Genomic DNA, 27,399 nt, shown 5'->3' with positions numbered 1-27,399 from the left:
CGAGTAGGAGAAAGGACTGATAGATTTGTTCTGGTGGAAAGATGTCTGACCACAACTTAGGCATCACTGAGTCTCCAGAAGAACCAAAGTGATCAGCTGGTTAAATGCACTCACAAACAGAGTGGCAGTAAACATCTAGACTCATCTAAGGAGAAGAAGACGTCGTTGAGACTTATCCTACTTTCACAAAGAGACTGAGCACGAAAAAACTCGATCAAACTGATGTGTGACTCTAATGTTTTCTCAGGTGATGTCTCTTATCATGGCTCCAGAATGATAACATTGTGCTGTTGCTGCTGCTGCTCTCTCATACGGCTTCTATGCAGGACGACTGGCAGTTTCATCTGGGTCTGTAATCTCAGTGAGACATCGTCTGACATTTCAAACAGGGTAGGCCTTGTCTCCAAAAAAGTCTCCATGATTTCAGCTGGCTAGAATGAAAATACTGTGTGATGACTCGGCGCTTTAAACACACAACTGAGGGGACACAAGTACGCAAATTAATACAAATGAGCTTTTTAAGACTTAATGCGGTTAAGATGCTGCTTATGCAGCAGTGCATCAGTGACAACGATCCAGTAAAGTCACTGAAAGCATTCTGCAAGGTGAATATTTCTACATTTCATACAGAAGTAGCCAAAATTCTCATACTTTTATTTGAGTTGAATTTTGAATGCAGGACATGTGCCTTTAACTGAGTACTTTCATACTGTGTTATTGATACCTTGTGCATACAAAGCGATAGAAACTAAATTTGCTGGACTTGATCATAATCTTAATCAAGCATTAACATGAGCCTTATGGATCTTCATTACGAGCATTTCTACTTCTTATTCTTATTAAAAAGATACATTTGATGGCAACTTGATAGTCATTTTATAAGGACAAACTAAAAACAGTTAAGATTGAAAATCAGTGCTTCAATAAATTGCAGTGTTGATACATCTATATAACCCGGTCGGCTGTTGTATGAATCTTATATTTCTTGGCTATGTTTTTAAGTTATGAATTTATCTTATAAATTACAGCGGGGTCCACACGGTCACACGCACCCATAATTCCATTAGGTGAGGTGTTTCATCTCACAGATCTAGATATTCACATTTTTGAGAAAGAGAAAGCTAGTTTTGTCCTGAGTGGGTTGTTAAAACTCAAGCCAAGAACAGAAATTATGTAACCTGAAGACTCTTAAGGTCAAATTAACGGGGGAGGGGGGCCACATCTGGCATAACTCTCTGTCTAGTTAGTGTATACTGGATGGGGTGGAGAAAGACCATATGGTCCATGTTCTCTGCTGTCACTAGAGTTCTTGCAATAGGAGCTGCATCTCTAACTGAGATCCTGTTTTTTCCTTCCTCTGTATTAAAGTGGGCTTTCAGGTCCAGCTTCTGCTGAGTACATGGCTCCTTTCACAAGAAAACACTTTTGCTATTCTTGATCATCTGCAAATACTATCATTCCAAACTGAGGTATGTACATCAACGTGGCTTTGAACTACTCCATTCTGAAAGCAGGATTACAATGTTTGCAGTTCAGAGGAAACAGGAATAAAGGTCTTTCATGTCGTCACTGCTGATTGCTCACTTCTAAATCTGTCAACTGTACATTGCAACATTGCAAACCAAGGCATAACTTGACATACAAAAACCCAAAAAAAGAGGGGCTGAGTTCACTCCTGCTGATCAGCCTTTTTCCTTTTCCTCTTAACAAGCCAAAAAGCTCTCATCACTCAATATCCTTTTACTCTTAACTATGTGCTCATGTTTTCTATCTGCCTGTGATTACATCCTGGAGGAAGCATTGTGTGACAACAGTGATCTCAAAGTGTTTTTAGTTTACTGTGGACGCAGTACAGAAGATATTATATTTTGGCAGCATAATTAGCGTTATTTTCCTATAAGTATTGTATTGCCAGCTGATATTAGACGCCACAATAGGATCACCTCAATAAGTCTGTTTAACTCTGGAACAGTAACTGAACTTAAATGCTGTATAAAGTATCACTTTCAACTGGAATGACCAAGCTTATCTGAAACTGAAGATGAAGACTGATAATCTTTTTTTCCTGTTTTTTTGTCCATGTAACTTGCAGTTCTTGCACCATCTGGTGGTTCTGATGGGGGTTACATCAATATATTATTATAATACTGATGTAAAATTGCTTTGCATTAAGACCAACCAAAACAGGGAAGTTTTCTTGTTTTTAAGAATTTGTCCATGTAACAAAAATTCCACATACATGTTTTTTGTAGGTAGATATTTGTGAATTATGTATTAGTCTAAAATATTGGTGCAGGTGCAAAATATTGAAATACTATAATTTGGTTCACAGAAACAAAGTTATGTGAACCACTAGAATTAACCTGCTGCTTGGTAAAATAAGGTCCCATACTGCCTGACTCAAACCAGACACAGGCCTTCATTTCATACATACATTTATTTTATATAAAAGAAAACATGGGTTGCAATATTAACAGTTATACACAGATGGCCATCACTGGAAAACTACAGTATCCAACATGGCAGCTAGGCACTGAACAATGTTGGACGTCATTAAAACGTCTACGTGCTCCTCCAAGTGCCTCTTGGGATCCTGCAAGGACAGAAAATTAGAGTAAGGGGCAAAAAATCTCGAGCGAGATGTGATTTTGTGAAAGGGGTTTTAAACTAAATTAAGTCTCGGCTTTGACAAGTCTTTAGTTTGCACAAACTTCAGGAAACCTTAAGAACAAAGTAACCTGATCTTTGCTCGTACTGCCCTGTCTACACAATCTGAGTCAAATTTAAAGCACTTTCCCTCAACAATCACAAACACTGACCTTGATGTAGTAACTTCTCATATCACCAAAAAAATTCAGTACACATAAATCTTATGTGAAGACTGAAACTTAATTGTTACCTGTTTTCCAACATTCTTGATTGCCAGCTGCTCTGGGGTCATTTTGTCCTCCTCTTCAACAGCCTGAGGTGGAAAGACGACAGCGTCTTACTAAGGGGAGGGGGAGACCACTGGGAGCATGCTCTTTGTGCATATTCGTAGGCATGCAACGCTTTCAAAAGTAGTAGGTTTTGTATAGAACTTTTAGGCTTTGTAAAACATTAAAATTCTGCGTTTTTTTAAAAAAATTCCTTTTCACTGATTTTTTTTTGACATTTCAGTTTGGCTTAAAGAGTTGAAGCAAGGCGTCTGGACTTGTGAAGACTGACTTGAAGACGTTTCACTGCTAATCCAAGCAGCTTCGTCAGTTCTGAAAAACTGTTTGGTGGGGAAACAGTTCAGTTTCAGTTTGGCTTCATAATGTGTTTAGTTTTTATGGCTTTTAGTTTGTTTCATTCTCTTGGTGTTTTATTGTAAAACGCTTTGTAACTGTGTTTTTAAAAGGACACACAGCAGAAAACAGCTCACGGATCCTCTGATGGCTCTCAGTCAGCCACAGCCAGCTGGTTTACAAGATAGATCAGTGATTGAGTTTGTTACAACACCACACCATACATAAACATTTTAAACCTAATTCACTACAATCATAAAGTAAAGCACACCAGAATCTTTGTTCTGTTTTTGTGATGACTATATGTTTTGTGTTGAATAAAATGTGCTTTCCAAAGCATACCTTGTTGTAGTTCTTTGCCAGCTCCAGCATTTCCTTGACAATGGTCTCATTGAGCTTGCAGTGCTCACTGTAGTCCTGCAAGGTGAGGCCTTCCATCCAGCTCTTCTTATGCAGGTTCAACAGCATCTGCAGAATGATGAAAAATGTGTTTATTGTGTTTTATTTAAAAACACCCAATGACTTTTGTGTGCAATGATTTGATTCTCAAACCTTTTGCTCCAGCTCATTTTTCCTGTAATTGATGGTGATGGAGTAGTAGTGTCTGTTAAGTCCATGAATCAGAGCCTGAAAATATGACAAACATACAGTTCAGTATGCGAACTGACAACATGCATAACGTTTTAATGCCAAACCCAAAACATAAGAATTATTTTTCACATCTGTTACTGACAGGAAAATAAAATAAGTGGTGTCATATGTTCTTTCATTGTGATAACATTTGATTTTGATGCAATGTTTATCTAACCACAATACCTACAAAAACGAGCCAAATTCTGTTATCTGCTGATTGTCAAACAACAGGTTGAAACTTTTATGGAGACACAAGCCCTGTCCCTGTGCTGTCCAGGGATGGGGAGGGGGGGAACACCACTTTGTTATCTTCAAAGCACCTTCAGTCATTTCAGGAGAAATTATGAGTGAAGATGATGGTGTCATGTATACATTACCTGGATTGAGGGCTTGTTCAGATGACCCAAGTTGGATGTGGTTTGTCTCGGTTCATGACCCAGCACCATCATGTTGGCATTGATCAGTCTAAAGGCATCAATAACAACCTGTGGACCAATAAAGACCAGTGACACCAGTCAGTGAATATCAAGTTATTTCTTATTACATAATAGGTCTTGAATGCAGCTACTGAGTTACAAGGTTCACCTGCAACGGATCTTTCCACTCACCTTTCCTTTGACGCTCTGAATGGGATCAACAACCACTGCGACAGCACGCTCTGACAGGGCCTCAAAGCTCTGCTGTGTGTTGATGTCCACGCCAGACAACCAACAGCCAAAACCAGGGTGACTATGGTACCACCCCACTACCATCTCTGGTCTGACAAGCAACATGCACGGAGAAGTTCAGAAATTATCCCGCCCACAAAAAACAATCAAAAATCTAGCCAAGAAATGTACAAACACGGAGTATTTTCTAAATGTTGCACCTTTAGATATGCATTTAAGTTTTACCTGCCAGTCTGCTTCAACATGTCCAACATCTTGGCCTGGAACACAGGGTCCACTGCTTCAACACTCACACCCTATGAGGTGGAAAACTAAAATCAGCATCGTACATCTGTTTAAATTTTGCAAAATCAAAATGCATACAACTTTACTACCCAACTACATTTCAGAACAAGACCAAGATCAAGTAGATCAAGCATTTTATATTACAGATCCACAGTGATGTATGATCTTGATATTAGATTAAAATACATACCGTTCCTGACTGGGGCATGGCAAACACATCAATTACTCGCACTGTGTAGTCATCAACAAATTCTCCCAGCATCAATCCCATGACTTCCATTGGTACACCAGCACGCCCATGCTTCAACATCTGATGAAGAGCAAAGACAGAAGTGTTAGAAAGAAGTGAATACAAAAATGAATATAACCCCTTTGAAAGAACATGTTTAATGCAGGTGATGTGGATTACCTTGAGTAGGGCCAGAGAGGAGATGTACACCTGCTCAGCTGTGTCCACAGCAGGTGCATCTGTTGGAGGGCCCTGAGGAGTCAAAGCAGATTTCATTCATCAGTTCAGGCCTTTGACAGAGAGCAGCTGCTCTGATTAATCACTATGACCCAACTGATGCATAAAAGGAATAATGGGTTATGAATTTGTATCCTTTAATCCCGTGGTACACTACATTACTGAGCTTGACGTGAAATTAGTATTTCGAGACATGAGACTGCATTGAAAAGAAGAAATTGAAGTTAATTGTGTGAAATACTGGACACATTACTAATCATGGATCCTAACAGTGTTCTGGTGAAAAGCTTCCAGTTTAGCCACCAAATCTTTTATTAAGTTTGCATTTAGGTTTAAAGGTTTTGTTCTGTTTTTCTTCTTTATCTAAAGACAGTGCACACTTTGTGTTACCTGGCCAAGCCCTGGCATTCCACCTCCAAGCCTCAGCAGCCGGTCCATATCAGGATCTGTTCAGACACAATCAAGACATTAGCCTGCCTTCACACTATACAGCCCTTCAACAAACCCATCACATAAAAAATGAATTTAAATAATAACAGTAATAATAATCAGTTTAGGACAGATTCAGCAAAAATTCAAAAATACTTAAGCAGTATTCAAGACGTATTATTTTTGAAATGGAAGATAGTTAGAGTGTGTGCATTTGTATAGAGAAGTGCTAGGATTGAACAATTGAGCTTACCGAGGACAGACTAGATATTAACGCTGTATTTACACGAGTATATTTTTTATGTGTCACCGTAACGTTACATTAGCTCAATTTTGGCTTGAACAACTAACATTATATCAACTTTTAAATTGTCTGCAAACCTAAGTTTGTGCTGAAATTACGACCTAGTATAAATTATGTTGATGTAGTGTCCTTTGAGATCTGATGCTGTTGTTTTCGATTTAGGAGACTACAAGTGTGTTTGAGGCTAAAGCTAAATACAGCAACCAAATCGCGAGTTAGCTTCCGTTAGTTAGCTAGCTAATTTGCCCTTAATAGCAAAAACATAACATAAAAAGCCGGACAAGAACGCATTGAACTTTGATTTAGATTGTCATTTGTTTTGTTTTAGCTATAAAAATACGAATCTAGTGATATTAAATCACTCGGTATATTAATTAGCACAAACTGGTACGTACTACTAGCTTACTCATGCTTAGCCTCTGTCATTTCGCACAATAAAAAACAGCAAGAAATTAACAACGCTGATTCTGTCTCGCCGTATTTTATAAAAGCTACAGGCTGTGTTGTGTGTGTGTTAACGCTGTAAGGCAACTTACCTGTTGTCAAATATTTCGGTTGTTCAGTAAAGTCTGTTTCTGTGTTCAGTCGAAACCAACTGGCTACAATGAATCAGCCAGAAATGTCTTTTTTTAGAAAAACTACTTCCGTCGCACTGATGACGTCTATTGTTGTAGCCAGACTGTTAATGGACAGATTGCGACACAAGAGGGCACCACAGCCATTACCTTCCATACTACTACTACTACTACTACTGCTGCTACTGCTCCTAATATTAGTATTATTAATGATAATAATAATAAAAAACATGTAGTACCTACTTATTCAGCCCACAGGACGTTGACCTGATTATATCAATGCAGATGTAGCTGTCACATATCGATTACCGCATTTACATCTATATAAGGGTTAACTAATTATGTAGCCTATCATTTTTTCTATGCTCTCTGCAAGTGGGACATATGCAGTTTTGACAGCAGGAATATTTCAAATGGACCATGTTTTATAATAAGATATAAAGCATTTACACAAAATCTAATGCCTTTTGTAAATAAAACTGAATCCGCATAAAAGATTCCAATTTTTGCAGTAATTATTTTTTTTGCAGTAATCAGCAATGTGTTTTCAAATCGAACTGAGCATCAGGTTGTAGCCTGGCCTTGCTTTCAGGCACTTGCAGTATCAGTGTCATAAAAACGCAGCCCTGAAATAATATACAGCATTTCTCTTTTAATTCTACAAAGAATGAAAGCAGCTGTGATGTTTGTGTGCAGTCTCATATTTCAACATGCAAGCATTTCATTATTCCCCAAGGAGCCACAAACTCCAAGCCCAACCACACCATCACTGGAGCAGTGAAAAAGCTTGTCTGCTTTACTTTCATGTATTCTTGTAAGACAGTTGTTGCCTGATATCAAATAGAACAGTCATCTTGTTACATGGTTTAAATCAGCTTGGTAGAGTGGGTGAATTTGAATGCCTGTACCCAAGCTAATACAGCTGCCAATCAAGCAGAGCAGCTCATAAAATCTCACCCGGAAAGGTTACTGGCCTCACTGACCGGCCAGACAGGTCAGCTGGCATTTTGAGGGTGCCGGGGGGGGGGGGATTTCAAATTTTCTAATACCTCAGTGGAGGAGGAAGGGACAGATAATTAAACACATTCCTCAGTCCCTCCCGTTCCACACCCACAGGACCTTTTGCTACCTCAACACCATTCAATACACTCAGCAGTCTTATTCAGGATATGCATCCTTATGATGGACTAAACTCGTTTTTACCTCCTTTAGAGTAAATCTACATAATGTACATGTTATTTGTGTAGTCTGTAAATCTGGTGGCATTGGTCTTTATCTCGCTTCTTCTATTATTGCTGACACAGTTTGAATATAGCCTCCAATGAGTCTTTAGCAGGTATATGTTCACCAATAAAGGATCTGATGTGAGCAATGACTTCATCAAAGAGGAAACAATACAGAAAACAGGCATGTCATTATTTTTCCTTCAAAGTGGACTAGGTTTATTGTTTGCTGAATCATTATTGCTGACTGGGTTACCTCATTGAATTCAGCTCTGTTTGTGATTGGTTGACAGCTTCCCAGTGGTTCAATTTGAAAACTGTTCATTTTGTGGCTCCAAACAGAGAGACGTCACTACTAAAGCTTTTTGAAAAATGACTCAAACAAACAATGGAATCGACCTACTGGATATTTGATGCATTTGAAGGAGAGTGGGTCAAAAATTCAGTTTGAACAGATGCAATACACCCTTTTTTAATTTATTCAGTTATATTCAAATAGTACATGAAATCTCACCTGTCAGTCAAAAAGACAGTTTAGAACACATTTATTATTACACATTTAAAACACATTTATTATTAGTATTATTAATTAGTAACAACCAAACTGGGTGATTAGGGGGACAAGAAATCATTACTGGAGCTGATTATTCAGATAAGAATGAGTGGAGTTTTCAAGGAACATCAGAAGAAGCTTGAAACACAACACCAGCATGAAACCTTAATCCCACCAGCAGAGGAAATAAGGGAGAGACATCTGATGCTTTAAGAGCTTCCCTGCACCCTGATGGGATTTGGATTTTGCTTCACTTTATAAATCTCCAGCAGGACTTGCAGCAGGATCTCTGCCAGTGACAAGCACTGCTTCGTGCCCTTAAGTGTCCATACGTGAATATAAAATGAGTGTAATTAGATAAAAGTGAAAGGCAAATGTTAAGTTAAGCCAAACACCTCTGGGGCAACTTTATCTGCCTGGGTGGACTAAGAATTAAGTTTCTCTGCTGCACTTCTACTTATCTGTCCCTATAGATGTCTGAGTAAACATACAACTTTTTCATCATGGTTAAGCATATATATATATATATATATATACTGTGAAGCAAAGTCTGTGGCGTGATTCTGGCTGGTTACCTTTGTTTCTTTTCCCCTTATCGCCTTTCATTTCCTGTCATCTCTGTACTGTCCACCTTTAAATAAAAGATGCTTAAAACTCATGAAAAGACTTTCCATTTTCCTTTTGTCTGTTTCCCATTGGCTTTAAACTGGATAACAAAGTGCAATCTTTGCAAAAAGATGTTGATCAAATCCTTTAGACAAAAAGGGACTCTTTTATTGATGTGCATCCCCGACATTAACAAACAAAAAATCAACTTATTCTACCCTGTAGGGTAAAATTTCAGACTGAGATTGTCAGTTTGTGTACCTCTAACACACATGTTGCATGTTTTTGCATTATATTCCTTTACATACTTAAGTGCTTAGAAATATTTATTGCCAATTTACAGTCTGAACGCTTACAAATACCTGTAGTTGTTGTTATTATGATTATTACCCATCCGAATGTAAGAATAAACTTGTCTTTAAAATACTCATCATTCTTAAGTTTTCAATTGTAGAACTTAAACTCTGTGCAGTGTGTTCAAAATAAATACATGAATGAATAAATAAAATAATTCCAAGGGGGAAAAAAATGATTGCTACATCTGAACATATGATAAGAATTACCACGCAAAAGACCTTCTGACGTGCACGCAGGCAGATAAAAAACAGAGCTTATCTGAAACACCTTTTTATCGATTGTGTCACACGGTTGACCCTGACAGGCCACCTCAATATGGATGCAACAACTAAAAGCGTTAGCCTATTTCAGCCGGTGCCTGATGAACTTAAAGGGTCTTAGAGGTCAAACGCAGGAGATCAGAAATGTAGGGAGGGGCCATCTTATTTGAAAGCATCACCTGCAAACTACTTACATCATAACATGATTTAAAAACAAAAAAAACACTGAAGCCTTTGAGAAAAAGCCAGAATGCTGCAGTTCCTGTTTTCATCTGTCAGGACTGTGAGTTATTTTTTTGTGCCATATGTGAAAACGCTTAGTTTACACTTTTACAGACTGCATACAAGCAAATCAATCTTGTGAATGCACAATGCACCCTTGAGGTAAAAAACATTACTGGTTCTCTATCTTTATATGTCAATATTTTCTTTCTACTTTACCTTTCAACATTTAGGTCAGATGATCTACATACAACAGCCTCATATATGGGGCCTATAGGACACGGGTGCAGGCTATACTACTTCCAAATATTCACTCCCTGTTCTTGTTTATGAATCCTCGGGTTTATAGGGAGACTGTGACCTCCAGGCCAGGCGAGCTCCCTGCTTATATTTCATTGCATCCTGATTCTCTGACATATAGTGTGTTGGATGGGGGGAAGGGTAGGAAGAGGAAGAGGGTGTGTGTGTGTGTGTGTGTGTGTGTGTGGTTGGTGGAGGTGGGGGTGAAGAATGCTTGGTATGTGCGGGCGAAAACAACATGAAAGGCGACGTGTGTCCGTCCCAACTGATTGTGCGCGTACAAATCAAACCTAAATGCGTTTTGTGAGAGATTATAAAGTGCGCCACAGTCACCAGACGTCTCGACGTGCCTCTGCCGCAAAAAACAAGCCGCTGCTGTGAGTTTTTATGAGGCCACCGTGCAGTTTATCTGATGTCAAACACCCTGCAGAGGCGGAGATGGTTTGGTCTGTAGTAGGTGGGACTGCCGAGCGGTCTGCAGCAGGACGTCGTAGATCAATGAACCGGACCGGAGGGTTGGTCCATCGCCTGGTGTGCATCTGACTGTATAGATGTGTCAGTATACCTATGCAGGGCCGGAGCTTTATTACTGTTAACCTGCCCGTTCAGTATGCGGATGTTTTAAACCGACTGGTTATTTTATAGGCTTCTACCACCGATTGGATTCCGTCTGTAGTGGCTCATCGTTGCGATCTGTGTCTGGGAAATAATAATAATAAAAAAAATAATAACCTCAAGGATGATCTTTGCAAACCCAGGCAACCCCCTGAAGACAGCCAATCGTAAGCAGGTAGGCCAGAAATATACACAGTGTTCATTTTAATTATTTAAATTTTTTTAACAATTATTTCTGCCTACTTTTTTTTCCTCTCGCTTGAGGCAGCATCTGAATTAACAGGCTGAATAATAGCAGCCACAAATGACATTGGAAAGCCCTTTCTGGCTTCTATAGGCTATGGAATACAGCCCTGTGCATTTATATCCCATCCTTTTAAATACCAAATACATTAAATTCTTTTCTTTTTTTTTAAATATCCAGTGTTCTCAGTCGACTCCTCAAACGGGAAGCTGATTCGCTGCTACGCGGACAGATGAGACCAGCTGCTGACCCGATCAGACCGAGACTTTAATTATTATGTCCATATAACCTTGTTTGCTCAGTCACTCGCCCACTCTGGTCAATACGCACGGCGGTTATTGTAGCCAGTTTTATAGATTAATGCATTCTGGGTGCCTCCACAAGAAGACTAAGTGGGCTAATGTAATGTATGTCAGTGTGCTGCGCTGTCTGCATCCGTCATTTTGACCTCAGGTGAACAAAAAGGTAACTGAAGGCCGTGCCCCTTCGCTTTCCCATCACACCTTTTGATGCGGATGCAAGATGGGAATGGAGAGCAGGCACTGAGGTGAGCGGCAGCTGTTATGTTATAACCTCTGGAAATGTGAGGGGACAAAAGTGGATCGTGGGTTCAGTTTGGAGCTTGCAGCCTGTCAGACTCCAGATATCCAACTTTCGTATTTGAACATTAATATTTATTCATCAGGAGGTGCTTGTAGGCTATTTTACTAGGAGGGCAGGAATCTGAAACCAGCCACATATGAATCCCAGCAGGGAAGCAGTGAATGAGTTTTCAGTGTGGGTGTAACACAGGTTTAGTCTGCCATAAGGTGTTCTGATGCCTCTCCGAAATGTACCACTGTAGCTGCCCTCTAATGGAGCAGGCGTACAGTCTCGGAGAGGCCTGATGTGAACCCTTGATTGTGTCCAACAAGGTTAGGGTGGTAATTACACACCAACAAAAATGCAAGGCCTCTTGTCGACTTGAAAACACAACAGGCCCATAACAGATGTTCCTGCCACAACAATCAATTCCTCATCTGTGAAAGAAAAATAGCTGCTATGAACATTCAACCATCACATGACGGTGGTCTCAATGATTCTTGTTGGCGTGGTTATAGTTGTATCCATGGTTTTGGCTCTTTGAGTGGATTGTCCTTTGGTTATGGACAGATGGTGTGATTCTGCCATGCTTTGTCTTTGATCTGATCTGGAGAGGGTTTGGGGTGGCCGGGAGCTATTTTAATGAATGAGTAAGGGGAAGGAAATGCTTTGCAGGGCAGCGCTGCGTGGTTTGGCTCTCAAATATGAAGAAAACAGTAGGTTACAGCAGGATGTAACACAGATTTAATCACTTTGTGATTCATAAAGCCCCCACACACATGAATAGATATATTTTAATGCACTCTCTGGTACATTGGAAGACAGAATCAACTTTTTTACAACAGCCAGCTCAAAGGTCAAACCTGCCCTGACAGCAGTGGAAGAAGTGTTCAAATTATATACTTGAGTAAAAGCAGAACTTGTTTGTTTCTTTCTTTCTTTTTTTGTTGTCTGTGCTGTGTTTATTTATGCATAAGCACACTGAGTGCGATGCAAAACCGGAGTCATATTTCTTGCATGTGTGCATATACTTGGCCGGTGTTGATCCTGATTCTGATGTAGTGAAGTATAAGTGCATTACCTCCCTTTGAGACTTTGTGGAGTGGAAGTATGAAGTAAAGTACGAGTACCTCAAAATTGCACATAAGTACGATACTGCAGTAAATGTTCTTCCAATGCTGGACTCTGATGTTATCTCAGGCATGTGACTGTGTGGAAAAACCTAAGATGTGCTGACTGCTGTATGGACTATTGATGATAATCATCTTAAGAAGAGCACAAGAGTGACTTTTCATGTGTGTGAAATAATAAAGTCAGGTTGTGCTGTGCTGTCTCTTTCCTGAGATATTCTCGTCATTGCTGTTGACCTGGGTTTAAATTAGATTATCTAGCTGCCATACACTTCCTAACAGTTGGTTTCCTGTGTGTGCAGTCTTACCCCATGACTCCATCCAGTCCCAGCAGCAGCAGCAACAGCAGCAGCACAGGCCTGGAGCAGCTCAGCAAAACCAACCTGTACATCCGCGGACTGCCTCCTGCTACTACAGACCTGGACTTGGTCAAACTCTGTCATCAGTGAGTACACACACACACACACACACATAGACAGCATGAACATAACAGGTATGCTGCTTTGTCACTTATATAGTTGTTTGCTGAAAAAAGGGACCAATCGTGGGTTTTAGATATTACATACCGTTGTCATTTCCAGGCATTTTCATTGACCACAGATACAATTCAGTCTGCAAAAATTACTGTGAAATTTTTTTTTTGGACATTTGAGTTAATGTAAAAATTAGCTTGCAATGTTGTACAATGTACAATTTTGGCTTTCATTACTGGAGTTTGATGAGATGATTGACACCACTCACATGTCTGTACAATAAATATGAAGCCAGGCCTACAACCAAGAGAGGGTTAGCTTAGCTTAGCGAAAGGCAGAGACTGGAAACAGTGCGAAACAACTTGCGTTGCTCTGCCTAGTATATGTACAGCTATCTCCTGTAAAGCCACAACATGTCATTTTTACATTTCAGTTTTTGTATTGTTAAATAAGTTTTAAATGGCTGGTAACTATTCGTCCATATTTTGTTGCCTTTGGGCGGAGCCATGCCAGCTGTCACACCCAATTTCTGTCTTTGTGCTAACTAAGCTAACCAGGTTTATATTTACCATGCAGATATTGTAGTTGTATCAATCGTATCATCTAACTCTTTGCAAGAAAAAAAGGTGTATGTTTTCCAAAATGTGGACTTACATGTTTATGAGCTTCTAACACTAAATTGTCATCATTCTGGCTTTCAGCAGGCTTAAAGAAACTCACACATGGTTTTAGGTTGCTTCTGATTGGTTTCCTCCTTGATAACTGAGACTTCTGGGAAAATGAACCCAACAAATTTATTTTATTTCTTTTTACATTTAAATGACTATAGATGAAGAAGTTAAATTGAAATCTGTCTAAGAAAAACATCATTGTCTGCAGTTTTAGCGCATAAACAAACACACGCTGGTTTAACCATAGCCTACACTGACACATAAAATGCTCCAACCATAGCTCTTTAAATAGACAGTCAGATGGAAAAGTCATAACTCAACTGTGGTATGTGAATAGGTCTGTAGAGATCATTGTTTTCTCAAAAGAAAGAAGCAGAGTCATGTAAAGGCAGCCCAGTGAACATGTTCGATACTTGATACTGTAGGCCTCAGTCCGAGCAGTAAGTGTGGTGGATGCCATAATTAGTGGAGTTTTGCCTCCTCTCTGAATCGCAGGCATATGAAGAGAGGCATTCACCCATGTAACCAGCAGCAGCAGCAGCAGCAGCAGCTGTTGTGTTGTTGTGTCCTGTTTGCTTGTGTTTTGTCCATGTTCCCAATGGTGTTTGCCAGCACAAAGCAGAAATGAAAGCGCCTTTCATAGCAACAAGGTCTGAATGGTGTTGTAAGCTAGGCATTCAGTCTTTATGTTGTGCTTGCTCTGATAGCAGCTCACAGTATGTGCCACAATTCAACTTGATTTTAAAGTCAGACATAAAGCAAACTCAGGTGGTGGATTAATAGCGTTTGGAAACTTGAAGTTTTGATGTACGACATGTACTTTTGAAATCACCTGCTATCTCCATGAATATGATGACTTTTTAAAAAAATATTTTCATGAATTGATCTCTTCTGCTTGTGTTGTATTGTTGTTAATTTATTGAGTGTCATGATGAGTGAAGGTACTCCCTGTACTGGAAATAGAAATTTGACTGACATTAACAAGACAAAATGAGACGTCAAATACAAATAAGAGACATTTTGCTAAAATACTGTCACTGAATTTGCTGATCTATTTATTTATTTCAAAGAGAGTTATTTGGCAATAATCTACGTGTCGATGTCTGCCCAGGTATGGCAAGATTCAGTCAGCGAAGGCAATCTTGGACAAGACAACCAACAAATGTAAAGGTCAGTAAGGTTATTAATTCCATGGAGATCACATATCAGGACTGCATAATTATAAGATGCATAAGATATACATGAGATATAAAAACATATCATGTTGTTTTGGATTTTTGAATGTATTTCTGTACCTTCGAGGCATCTCCTGGTTTTAATTAATTTTTTGGGTTGGGTAATCAATCACCATGAACATGAACAGTAAATCTGTCTGCCTTTATTTATGTCAGACGTGTTATGTTATTTTATGGCATCTCTTCTGAAAGAGTGGATCGGTTTTCAAAGTCTACATTGTAATACAATGCAATGGTAACGTAAATTTTAGAAAAACAAAAGCAGATTATGATGCACTTCCCAACTCAAGCAGACGTAGATTCCTTGGAAATGAATGAGTAACTGGGAGATTGGGAAACACATATAGAAATCAGAAACACATTGATAGACTTTGAAAAATGGGGAAAAGACACAAGCAACATATGTGTATTTTGTCATAAATTGACTTAGATGTTGGTTTGGTCCTTAAATACTGAACTATTTTCTGTATTTTGAGTTCAACACTTCTGGAATTGTACTGGAAGCTTTTAACTCAAAACAGACCCGGGCTAGCTGTTACTCTTGTTTCCAGTCTTTGTGTAAAGCTAAGCTAACTGGGTGCTGGCTCTAACTACAGATATGAAGAAAGAAAGTGGATTAGCAGATTTCCCAAGATGTTGAACTACTCCTTTAAAACATTTCAGAACTCACTCAACTGATTTTGTTGTGTTAACCCAGACAATATATGTACTATCTAGATAGTGCAAAATGTACAATAGATGGTGGTGCTTATTGTTAATGACTGCTCATGTAAACACCGTTTTACCAACTACAGGTTACGGCTTTGTGGATTTTGACAGCCCGGCGGCTGCTTTAAAGGCAGTACATGCTCTGAAGACCAGCGGCATACAGGCCCAGATGGCCAAGGTGAGTTTAGTGCAAGCATTTGTGTGTGTGTGTGTGTGTGCGTGTGTGTGTGTGCGTGTGCATATTTGCCTTGCTTGTGAACATCTCTGTGGACTTGTGCTTCTTTAATGCGTGTGTGTATGCGGTGTGTGTTGGAGAATGACATTAGACTGGTCACGTGAAATCAGATGACAAGCTGTTCTTCCTGTGACCCCATTTACTTTCACTGTAGAAACCAGATGTCACGTCTCTCTCTGCCAAATAACCTGTCATGCAGTGTGACACGTTACACACAGGACTACCAGCCCACACACTAACACACCATCCTTGTTAGGTTTTACAGTGTATAGTATACCATACAGATTTTTACCAGTATTACTACTATATTATCAGTTATTATTCATGCATACTGATGTTGGCATATCAGCACCAAAGCACTGTAGCAACAGTACTACTGCTCTGAGCCGTTCTTGATACCCCGTGACTAATTTAAAGTAAAGCACACCAGTTTTAGGTTATTTTTGCATCATATTTGTGATTTGTGTCATATTGGGCAGCAGAGCAGTCCGACTTGCGTTTCTGAGCTTATATTCGTGAGTGAGAATTCATTGATTAGGGGTTGCTCTCTGGAGAGCTGCATGTAGCTGCACAGTTTGGAACAAACACAGCAGAGCACAGGTTGTGTGTTGTGGTAGCTAGGCTACGCTGCTCTCCTGCTGTTTCTAGGGAAGACCATTGAGCTGCTGCTGCACAGTGTAGATGAGGTGTGTTTCTGTCTGTGTTTTTGTGGTCATGGTGTGTGCAAGAGATTTTCTTAATGTCTGTGTAACCAGATGTGTTCCTCTGATTCGTAAACAGTTGAGTAGTTGAGTTTCAAATCCTGATCCGCACAGACAGGTTTCACAGCAGAGAAAAACGTATTTTGCCTCATTCAGTACAAATTTGGCTGATTTCTGAGAATTTATTCATATGCATTTTAACATGCGGCTCTCTGTCTTAGGTCAGATGTCACATGCAAAATCCACCATAAAACTCATTCATACTTTCACTCTTCTTTTATGTGAATAGCAACAGGAGCAGGACCCCACAAATCTGTACATTTCCAACTTGCCTCTCTCCGTGGATGAGAAGGAGCTGGAGAACATGCTGCAGCCGTTCGGCCAGGTCGTCTCCACACGGATCCTCCGAGACTACAGCGGCAACAGCCGAGGCGTGGGCTTCGCCAGGTCAGTTGACAGAGACTGACAGAAAGGAGCGCTCATGTCCTCTGCTCAGTCGCCTTCAAAGTAGTCGTAAGATAAATCTGCAGCTTTGTTCACGTTAAAAACAACACATTGTGAACATATGCAGCAAATTCTATGCTATTATGGTTTTGACATTAAATCACGCAATTAATTTCTGGAGATTGAGTTTTACTCACACTTCACAGCAACCAAGACCTCTTCATGCTTGCCAAACATGGGATTGTTGTAAAGAGAAGCCAAATTAAGAGCTTCTGTTCACTTTAGAAATGCTAGTCCAGTCCAACTATACAGGATGTGAATGTTAATGTAAGAGTTATCCCCGTCTGCGTCATGCCTCTCAATACCACTTTGTGTCACAGAAAATCTGACTGTAGATTGTCTCTGTGTGATTTTAACGTTGAGTCATTGTTGGTTTGTCAGGATGGACACCACAGAGCAGTGTAACGCCGTCATCTCCCACTTTAACGGAAAGTTTATCAAGATGGCTTCTGGAGCTCTGGGTAGGAAAGAATTTCCCTTTTCCGCACACTTTCAAGTAAGAACTGTGAAGGCGGTGATTGTTGATTGCTTGCTGACTGTTACTATGTCGTTTTTTTGTGCTTTGCCTGCAGCTCCGTCTCAGCCGTTGTTGTGTAAGTTTGCAGACAGTCAAAGGAAGAAACATGCACATAGTGGATTTATTCCCAACGGACAGACGGGAGATCTCAGACTAGTATGTACTCCCTTGTCCTCTTACATTGATTGTCACCTTTTACTATATGTTAATGTGGCGAGAGGAAGTGAATGAATTAAGTTTATATTATTGCACACAATTGTGCATTTGCAAGAGTCCATAAATTCCTGCATATACGTTTTTATATTTCAAAAGTTAATTGACTAGATATATTAGAATTCATAAATTACAAGCAAAGCCATTTCCTTTATAATACTGAAAGAAATTATTTTAAATACCTTCTTTCCCAAGCTTTTAAGCACATCATTTCAATTTTTGAACATCTGCACACCAGAATATGTCAGGGTTTTGTCTTTCTCTCTCAGCAGTGATTATTTGTACAGAAAAAAATATATAATGAAGAAGTCATATTTCAAATGATATTATAACACATTGTTATTTCATGTGGGTTTCAGTTGTTATGATACTGTAGTACAACCTAAACATGCAATTCCACATTGTCTATTTTCTCACCTTAGGGTGCAATGACTCTTACCTATGACCCCTCCTCAGCAGCTCTACAGAATGGGTAAGTTACACTCAGGTTATGACATCTTTTAACTAGAGTCATATTTATAGAGCTTTACACTGACATATTGTCTGTCTGTTTCCCAGGTACTATCCTTCTCCTTATCCAGTGGCCAACCGGATAATGACTGTGCAGCCTGCGATGACTCCCTACATGTCTCCAGTCTCTGCTTACCAGGTACTGCAAAAGATCAAAAGCATAAATATGTAGAGCAGCCAGAGCTGAGTTTAAATCATCTCTCTCTCTGTCTCTCTCTTTTTCCTTATGTGTTGCATTTGCAGTTATATGGGTTAAGGTGTAATTTTTTTTTCTGATGTGTGGGTTGTGCAGGTGCTATAGATGTAGGAATAGGTGCTAAAGCTCCTCTGGACCACCTCACACTTTGGCAGCTCCATGTGGCAGTGGATGATCATTTGATTTTGAATAGCTTGGTCAAACAGAAATCATGTAATATAACTGTAAGCTTTGGGATTCATAGGAGTGACGAAGCTGGTATAGCCATTTCCTCTGACTCATGATTTTTCTGAACTTGGTTCTTACTCACCATTTCCTAAATTTCTGCTCGGAATAGTTTTGATTCACTACTTTCAGTGCACCTGAAACACTTCCCACCAACTCCTGATATTAATTTGCCCTTATGGGATACATATGAGGATTTTTGTGGTGCAGGGTTGAAACACACAATAGATGTTTTAAATTTAGCTCTCTGCCAGATGTTCTTCAGACAAACCCACAATATGTTTGGGTCTTCCAGGCCTGTCTGGTACACATTCCCATCATGTGGAGAGCTGACATTTTGATGGAATAACTGCAAAGTCAGTCATCGACCTGGCACCTTAAGGGCTCTGGCTTTAGAACAAGAAGTTTTTCATACCAATCCATAACTAGCATTAATGGCTAACAAAGGCTCACCTTGTCAATCAGATGTGGGAGGCAGTTGCTCTCAGTCACTGTACCCCAGGTGTCCTATTTATTGCCAGTATGAACATTGAAGTCTGCAAGAAAGATTGAGTATGGATGAAACTTTCTCAAGGACCCAGTTTGTTCAGAATTTAAGCACACACACACACACACACACACACACACACCCAGACAACAGTCAAGCATCCTTCTCATCCGCTTGGAAAAAGTGTGTTTTTATTACATATCCATTGTGTTTATGGAGAAGCTCGGTTCCAGAGGCAGGTCTGTCTCTATCTGGATGGTGTCTTAACCTTCTGCCCCAGCTCCTCCAATGTCTGCAATTTCTGCTGTCGTTGTCTTTCCCTTTCTGCCACTGGTTTTTCATCTGATACCTACCATTTGCCTTGAGGATTATAGAAGTGGCTAGAAAGACCTGTGGCTCGAATGTTGGCAGCCCAAGAGCTCTCTGGTGGATGCCAGAAAGGGAAAGCTGTAGAGCTAAAACAGAGAATTTCAAGGCGGGCACAGGTGATGGACTTAACCCCCCAAAAGTTCTACCTATTATAGTTATATTATGCAAGACCAAAGTTTGGGGCGTGATACTAAAAGGCAGTATAACCTTCTGCTAGCTTTAAAATACCGAAGAGCCGCTGTGCACCTCAGGAGAGGAAGGCAGGACGTCACTCAGGCTGTCAGCAAGGCACTAAATTGCTGAGCTAATCAGACAGACATGCCCTTAGAACAGGAGGCAGAACCTTAAGATTCATGGAGCTTGGAGGCCATCTTAAAGGCTGAGGTCACTGGGGTAGTGTAAAATCTGTGGTCCCATGCCAGCAGAGGGAGAGCTTTACTGGACATAAAAAGCTAAAAAATCTGTGGATGTTTTTGGGCTGTCAGTGTTGAACAAGGTCCCTGAGCAGGAAACAGTAGATGAATAAGATGGATGCATGGCTGGATGGATGGTTGGATATGGTATTTGCATTTAGATTGACAACAATTGTATATTTCCATTTCAAAACAAAACAGTGCTTATTGTACAGTTAGTTCATAATGTAAAAAGCTTTCATTCAAGACACATCAATAACTCTTTCTTTTTGTCCGTCTCCCATTCTGTCTCTCCCTTCCTGTCCGTCCCTCTGTTAGGTACAGAGTCATTCTTGGGTGGCACATCAGCCATATGTCATGCAACACCCGGTAAGGGAACAGCAGCATTCTCTTTTTTGTTACTCATACACCCGTTCCTGTTCTGTATGCAGGAAATGGGCGTGTGGCGCCGCCACAGCTAAAGCTCTGAGCTCACAGTAACTCACTGTGTTATTTTAAACAGACTGTTCTGCTGACACAATCAAACCAACAATGTCCAAAACTTCCCCAAATGTAGAATCATATTGCTGAGAGCAGTTCTGGGAAACAGCCACTGTGTATTTACATATTGTAAGTGTGCTGATGTGAGTTGGAGTGTGTATGAAAGAGAAGTGGAACAACTAAAAAGACATTCAGCCACTGCCCTCCTCCTCCTCCTCCTCCTCCTCCTCCTCCTCCTCCTCCCACTCTCTGGATCCAGCAGGAAATGCCTGAAGGAGAGACAGTCTTGTGACTCTTTTTGACTCTTCCAACAGATGGTTTCCAGTGGAACAAGTGTCTCTGCTGATCTGCCCCCTCCCCCACTTTTTACTAGGAAATGGTCTATTCCCTAAAGGCGTCATGTTTAAAGGAATACACCCCAACTGAGAACAGGGCAGAACTGGCAATATGTTCTACATACTTTTATCCATTGACCCAGGCACAGTGAATACTTGATGTTTACCTCAGAGTAGCATATTATTGCAAAGTGGATGCTACAAACATATTAATTTACATTTTGTCAAATTTCAAAGCCACGGGCACAAGTTTTAAATAGTAACTTATGCCACAGTGCCACCATAATATACTCGAGACTGCCTGCCACTGTTGTTGCAGTCTGTGTTTAGTATTTTATCAGAAGCTGTTGATTTAGTCTGTAGAGTCTGTGGTATGTGGTAATAACGCAGCTGTCCTGTATTACAGGCTGCTGTGATGTCTCCCTCTGTGGATCCCTCCATGTCACTGCACCCGTCAGCCATGATTACGCAGCAGATGGGTCAGCTGTCACTGGGAAACACTGGAGCGGTGAGTGGAACTCTGGGATATCCTACGTCACACACATCACCGATCAAATTAAATCTGTGTAGTGTAATTAAATAGGGAATGATATGACAGCACATTAGTTTCAGTTCATGTAATCTGTGGTATGATGACGATCTGAGACTCCTAGAAAGATCCTAAGCTGGGACATCCCTGAATCAGTGAGGTGAACTACTGAGCTCAGAACAAATTGACTTATACATTAAGTCATTTTTCCACTACAGGGCATGGTTTGGTCAACTTTATTCACTTGTACTTTATGTGAATGGTGTAAACGTGTGATTCTTTGTAATTTACTTTATTTTTTATTGTTTATTGCTTTCTTTTTGTGCTGGAAAGCGCTGTGGATCAACTGTGTTGTGTTATAGTGCTATATGAATAAAGCTGAGTAGGATGAGATGCATGTGCAGCAAGGCAAGTTTTTCAGGTCTGATCAAATGTACTGTAGCATTGAATGATTTGGATTTCATTTAGTTTTTTCTTCTGTTACAGTATATTTCAGCCAACCCTGGTGTCCAGGGAGCTTACATGCCTCAATATCCCCCCCTGCAGGCAGCACCTGTAAGTTTATTGGCTCTTTGTCTCATTCACCCTCTGCCTGGCGTCCATTTAACTGTGTTATACTGCATCTTAAAACAATACTTGGTTTAGAATATTACAGCAGCTCCACCCCTTGAATCGGACTTGAGTTGTTTTTGAAATGTTCGTCCTCTGAAACTATCAATTAACTCAGTGCAAACACCGTGAAGATAGTTATTATCGCGTTCTAAGTGAGAGATGCTGTTTTGCTTTTCAGGAAAATGGCACGCCGCAGCAAGTGGATTCTTCCAACAACTCGTCTCCTTACAGTCAGCTCAGCAAGTAATCACAGGTACGCTTTAGCTTTAGTTGGTTATTTCAGAACCTTTACTGCCACATGATAGAAGTTATGGCGCCACTTTCCAATAAGAGACCAAGGGTTTTACGTTCGGAGTAATTTCTTTTTTAATGGGTGATGACTCCGTTATTAAGGCTTTATGATCAGTTTTCAATAAATCTGTCTTTCTGGGTTCTTGAGTTGAAAGCAATTCTCTCCATCACTTGATTGTCCACCAGGTCAATCCATTCATCAACTCAGCCATTCCTTAGTTAAGGGTTTCTTACAAGCTTCCATTAACTTTCTCAGCAAATATCCTTAAACTCCACCAGTTTAATCAGGGGCATAAAAAAGCAATGAAAAAATGAATCAAAGAATTTTAGTCCAGTATGAAGCAATGAAAAGATGAAACCTATTATCCATTTGTTATCACAAGATCCCCAGCGGTCCACTCTGACTTGAGTAAGATGTCTTTTGGGCAGTCGTACAGAAATAACAAATAACATTCTTCCAGCTAAATTCTCTCGAAGATGGCGATGTTTTCCACTTCTCAGGTTGTTATACTGATGTTCAAGACGAGAAAGATTTCTTCTTCAGCAGATGAATATAAAAACAACCTTCAAAGACAGTGGTTCTCAAACGTTTTCTCAAACCAGACCACGAATCCACATTCGATAAGATCTTACCTGAAAGTAACTTTGCTGACAATGTATGAAACAATACATTTTGTCACTGTGTTACTTATGGGTGGAATTTTAGTGAAAATAAATTATTATTCCCACTCAAGGACCCCTGTGGGGTCCCCTACAGACCCCACTTTGAGTACCACTGTTCTCGAGTCAGACTTTGCACACGCATCAGACTAAAACATCCAAGTGAGCTAACATGAAGCAAAACATGTTTTGTTTTTTGTTTTTGAGTGGAAAGAGGCATTGAATAAGCACAATAAGAACTTAATATCAATAAACTTATGGTTGTTTAAACCCTGTAAGCCTCAGCCTCAGGTCCTAATGTTGCTGTTCATTTCAGTAAATAGTGTTTAGACGAATTCTTCTGTTGTTTCGTATTTGTTTTTAGGGTAGATCACCGCTCTGTGAGCCGGACGGCTGGTGGGAGCTCGCTGATGACATCACAGTGATGACGGTCACCGCCTTCTCCAATTGGACCAGATACATGAACTTTTTTGCACAGCTTCCGGTGTTTGTGGTGGAAAATGAGGACAGTGTAAACGGACCCAAGCAGTCGGCTAGTCACAGAAAGAAAAAAAAAAAAAACAACAAGATTTATTTTGATAATAAACCACATGCTGTCCTTTTTCTCTTTTTTCAAGGATTCTCAAACAAACGCCAGAGGACCCACCCCACCCCACCTCCCCCCTTAGTATGATGTGATATTAAAATGCATGAGATTGAGATACCCCACGCCACCTTCAAGGTTTCTATGATTTTATATTTCCTTTATTTGTGATATATGAAAAACCTTGCAAAACCTTGTTTGCACTGAAGTTTAAAGTTTCAGGATAGCTTCATTTTGGTTTTCAAAGTTGCCACAAAAAAGCTTACAAAATCACTTACTGTTCAACTGCACTTGATAGCTGATACAGGTGACCATTTCATTAGGAAATTAACAAATTTGCTATTGGACAAAAAAAGGTGCCTTCCTTACGCCACATCAAACATTCTCCAACATTTTTTCATTGAACTTGGTCAGGTGTCCATGCTGTTGACTTGATCACACGTGTGTGAAATCATGAGAGTGTTTCATCGAGTGCTTCGCTATCTAGTCTTCTGGTAGCAATAAAAACAATGAGAGTCCCTCGGCAATACTGAGAAAAAAGAATGGTGACAAACTCAGAGCAAGGTAATTCCTTATTTTCTCTCTTTCCTTAATTTTTTTTTTTTTTAAAAAAACAAAACTTCCAAACGTGACATGAAAAAAGATACATACTTTTATGAAATTACAGGTTTTACACCCAGAGGACATCTTTTACGAGGTTTTTTTTTTTGTTTTGTTTTTTTGGGTTTTTTATTTCCTCTTGTGGTCAGTTTGACCAGTGATCTACCTCATGGTTCTGCTGGATTCTGCTGGTTTTGTGGGGTTTGCAGGTAAAGCCCCCTTTTCACCGGAGTGGATGAAGCAGGACAAAAGCCACGCTCAGGAGCTGGCTAAATAGGACTTCTGCCATTTGTCTCCCACATGCAGCGTTTCTCTCCCCAACCTGCAAAGAATCATTGTGCTTTGCTTCTCCTTTATTTGTCATTGCTTCTGTTCTGGTGTTTCTTTTTCTCATCATTATTGTGATGAGTGTTGTTCAGTTGTGAGCCTCCATTTTATGGACTCAGAGATAACTAGCTTCTCCTTGAAATAGCTGCTTTACGATGTGTTTGATAGAAGTGAATGCTGGCTACATGCATTTACTCTGAGAATTTTTCTGTCTTTGCCATTCTAGACTGATCTTAGATGATTCACCACGTACCTTTACTCATTTTCCTTTAAAAGAAAAAAGACTAAATGTCACTATCTCGGGTACACTGCTACTGTAAAGCTCTCTGAAATCAGTGCTAAGATCTGACCACATTTTGGTCATTTTGGTTGTACAGCAGAGTAATAGAATACATGCTAAACAATTTGGATGAGTGGAAAAGTGAGGAAGTCTTGCCTCATGCAAAATAATTGCAACAATCATGTATGGGGAAAAAAAACCCATAAGAGGTGGATGGAAGCTGAAATCACACGAGTGACTACCGGTATGTGTTTCAAAGATTTGTAAATTATATACATTCAGGGCCAAAAGTGAAAAATAAGTGATTTTTATTGTTTGCTTTGCTTTTTTTTTTCTTTAAACTGATGACTTCTGATGTAAGAACTCTGCACTACTACAAGAAAAAATGGTCAAAGCTGTATGATCGTGGTGCTTTTTCCCCGATCAATAGTACTGTCGCAGTAAATGCTCTTTATCAGAAAATACAAGCAGTAACTAAGCTTTTACTGAGTGTACTTTTCTATTCCGAACATCTGCTGCTGGAAAAAAAAAGCAAAAATGCAAAAAAAAAAAAAAAAAAAAAAAAGTCTTGTACATGTTATCCTCATTGCTTCCCCTGTCACCTTCAGCTGACTCTCAATCAAACTTCTCCTTGCTCCCTCCTTTGAAAACATTGGAATAAAAACAGCGCTGAATAAAATGCTCTTTCTCAGATTCGACTCCTGTCTCCTTACTTGACTGTCTTTTTGCTTCTAGATTTTGTCTTTTAATGAGATTTGTGGACAAAAAAAACCCCAAAAAACAAAAATACCACCAGCTCAGCAGCTGTCCGTTGAGATCAAGCGTATTGATTTTATAACCTTAATCACCGACAGATGGACGCACAAATTTAAAAATCAAATAGTCAAAATCAACGATGCAGAGGCCGAGATATCCTGACCTTGAGTCCTAGTCTGGGTTTGGTCTGGTACAGAAGTGTTGGATCCTACAGTTTACATAATGTGACTCATAACATATAGAAATTTTTTAAACCGCATCTTCCAAGTTGTAATTCATTCAAAAATATAGAAATCAAATAGCAATGCTGGAACGAAATTAATACACACACACATAAGGAGATACGATATGTGGCCACATCGCCATCAAATGTTAAATAAATAAATATCAAGTGGAAACCTTTAAATTTTGCCTGGCACTGTACCAACCGTCTGGCAGCAGGGGGCGTCGTGAGCCAAAATTGTTTAGCATTTTTGAAACCAGAGCAAATTTTCAAGCTTTTAGTGTGACTATGTGTTATTTCATGTATGCATCTTATGACCGGTCAGATGAGCAACATGTGTGTGCTCATTCCCCACCCATTTCCAGCACTATTTCAGGCACACAGCCTTTGTATTTTCACTCTTACACCGGATCTCCCTTCTTAAGCTCTGACTTAGCACAGCTGATCGCAGAGACATAAAGGCACCATGCCCTCATCTCTTACCAGTCAATGGGATCAAAAACGCCGGGATGCAAGATTAGCTCTCACACCCCACAGTCCTTCCCCACCCCACCCCACCCATCCAGGAATATACATGTAGGTCCCATGTAGCCCAGGCGCACACACACATGTCAATCAAGTGCCTATTGTAAGGGCATCAACCCTTTGAACATAAGATACATGCCAATCAGAGCCTCACTCTTTCTTTGCTCTCATCCGCTCTCTGTCTAATTCGCCACAGCTGAGGGGACACATGGCACTGATCCCTCGAGAAAGCCCCAAGGTCAGACTTGGGGCACGGACGTTAAGAGGGTAGGCCTGCTTCAGTATCCAGTGTCATTCATTCAATGTGATACTCGTCAGTATTTTAACACATGGGATGCTTCCTAAAGATGTGGACTGTTACTGCGTGTTGCTCTCAACATGATAAATTTGTTTTAAGGTGCTGAAAAGAACATAACCAAAAAAAGGGGGATGGTCAAAAAGAGGATTATGCAGTATATGTCTGCAAATAATTATTTCTTTCATTATCGATAAAATGTGAAGATTGTTCTCTCAATTTATTGTTTAGCTTACGAGATAGCGTCTTCAGGTGTCTTGTTTTGTCCAACCAACTGCCAGAAATGTTTTATGGAATAAGAAACTATATAACTTCGCATTGGTATTTGAGTGAGCCAGATAATGACTGAATTTTCATTTTTAGATGAACTGTTGCTTTAACCAGTCCATAAGCATTGCAGCTAAAAGCAGGCTTTAACTAAATGTCCCTCAGATTGTCACATAACAGCATCATTTCCAGATTATTAGGAAATAGCCACTGAAATGAAACAAAGCAATAAAAAGCCACGTTCAAGAGTACTTGCTCCTGTTATTTTAACAATATCACACAGTTCATAATGTTCGATCAATGTGCTCATAGCAGTTAAAAACAAACTGCGGATATAAGCTGCTGCTGTCATTTTTATCTTTTCATTCTGTGCAGATACTGTATATGATATCTGCTTAGATAAATTTAAGGATAAAATGTTCTTTAAATGGTTGAGAAAATTCTCCCTTTTTCCTAAG

At 39.8% G+C, this 27,399-nt stretch overlaps 2 protein-coding genes across 4 annotated transcripts; one reads left to right on the top strand and one right to left on the bottom strand.

The window, feature by feature from the left end:
- Nucleotides 1-2,418: 2,418 nt before the first annotated feature.
- On the bottom strand, nt 2,419-6,745 carry psmd14 (proteasome 26S subunit, non-ATPase 14). The gene is made up of 11 exons (XM_046391425.1): nt 6,591-6,745; nt 5,712-5,767; nt 5,265-5,336; nt 5,046-5,165; nt 4,796-4,866; nt 4,511-4,661; nt 4,280-4,387; nt 3,822-3,896; nt 3,612-3,737; nt 2,900-2,962; nt 2,419-2,593 (listed from the first exon to the last, which is right to left on the bottom strand). Exons 2-11 carry the CDS (start codon nt 5,757-5,759, stop codon nt 2,495-2,497), a joined length of 933 nt encoding a protein of 310 aa, XP_046247381.1. The 5' UTR covers nt 5,760-5,767; nt 6,591-6,745; the 3' UTR covers nt 2,419-2,494.
- Nucleotides 6,746-10,373: 3,628 nt separating this feature from the next.
- On the top strand, nt 10,374-25,566 carry rbms1a (RNA binding motif, single stranded interacting protein 1a). Of its 3 annotated transcripts, none has more exons than XR_006843575.1 (15): nt 10,374-10,940; nt 13,024-13,166; nt 14,977-15,035; nt 15,895-15,986; nt 17,034-17,191; nt 17,630-17,709; nt 17,821-17,921; nt 18,401-18,450; nt 18,537-18,627; nt 20,497-20,547; nt 21,400-21,501; nt 22,009-22,077; nt 22,313-22,387; nt 23,450-23,806; nt 24,083-25,566. XR_006843575.1 is itself a non-coding variant. In XM_046391402.1 (14 exons), exons 1-13 carry the CDS (start codon nt 10,890-10,892, stop codon nt 22,379-22,381), a joined length of 1,116 nt encoding a protein of 371 aa, XP_046247358.1. In that variant the 5' UTR covers nt 10,374-10,889; the 3' UTR covers nt 22,382-22,387; nt 23,450-25,566. The 3 variants fall into 3 exon arrangements, 1 of the variants encoding a protein (XP_046247358.1); XR_006843574.1 differs by having other exon boundaries at nt 23,450-24,232; nt 24,336-25,566; XM_046391402.1 differs by having other exon boundaries at nt 23,450-25,566.
- The last annotated feature ends 1,833 nt before the right edge of the window (nt 25,567-27,399 follow it).

The sequence above is a fragment of the Scatophagus argus genome, chromosome 1, assembly GCF_020382885.2.
Source record: "Scatophagus argus isolate fScaArg1 chromosome 1, fScaArg1.pri, whole genome shotgun sequence".
Taxonomy (NCBI): domain Eukaryota; kingdom Metazoa; phylum Chordata; class Actinopteri; family Scatophagidae; genus Scatophagus; species Scatophagus argus.
This window is presented reverse-complemented; position numbering and strand designations above follow the sequence as displayed.